Source organism: Rhagoletis zephyria, unplaced genomic scaffold (assembly GCF_001687245.7).
Source record: "Rhagoletis zephyria isolate East Lansing unplaced genomic scaffold, Rhagoletis_zephyria_1.1 Rzeph_scaffold_55145, whole genome shotgun sequence".
NCBI lineage: Eukaryota > Metazoa > Arthropoda > Insecta > Diptera > Tephritidae > Rhagoletis > Rhagoletis zephyria.
This window is the reverse complement of record NW_016212197.1, coordinates 291-731: the sequence shown is the minus strand read 5'-3', so window position 1 is coordinate 731 and position 441 is coordinate 291. Positions and strand designations below refer to the sequence as shown.

The window sequence follows — 441 nt, the reverse complement described above, 5'->3', positions numbered from 1 at the left end:
GTAGGAGTAGGCTCTTCGGTGGTAGTAGGCCCATCGGTAGAAGCAGGCTCTTCAGTAGGAGTAGGCTCTTCGGTGGAAGAAGATTCATCGGTAGTAGGTTCTTCGGTAGAAGAAGGCTCTTCAGTAGGAGTGGGCTCTTCCGTGGAAGTAGATCCATCGGTAGTAGATTCTTCGGTAGAAGCAGGCTCTTCGGTAGGAGTAGGCTCTTCGGTGGTAGTAGGCCCATCGGTAGTAGATCCTTCGGTAGAAGCAGGCTCTACGGTGGTGGTCGGCCCATCGGTAGTAGATTCTTCGGTAGAAGCAGGCTCTTCGGTAGGAGTAGGCTCTTCGGTGGTAGTAGGCCCATCGGTAGTAGATCCTTCGGTAGAAGCAGGCTCTACGGTGGTGGTCGGCCCATCGGTAGTAGATTCTTCGGTAGAAGAAGGCTCTTCAGTAGGAGTA

At 53.3% G+C, this 441-nt stretch overlaps 1 protein-coding gene across 1 annotated transcript in view; it reads right to left on the bottom strand.

Moving 5' to 3' along the window:
- LOC108356187 (cell surface glycoprotein 1-like) overlaps positions 1–427 on the bottom strand; it is a gene marked incomplete at both ends in the record, with an annotated part of 1,518 nt that extends 1,091 nt beyond the window's left edge. The window contains one exon of the mRNA XM_017607311.1: positions 45–427. Coding sequence (XP_017462800.1) covers positions 45–427 — 383 coding nt within the window. The remainder of the gene's footprint in view (positions 1–44) is intronic.
- Positions 428–441: the final 14 nt, after the last annotated feature.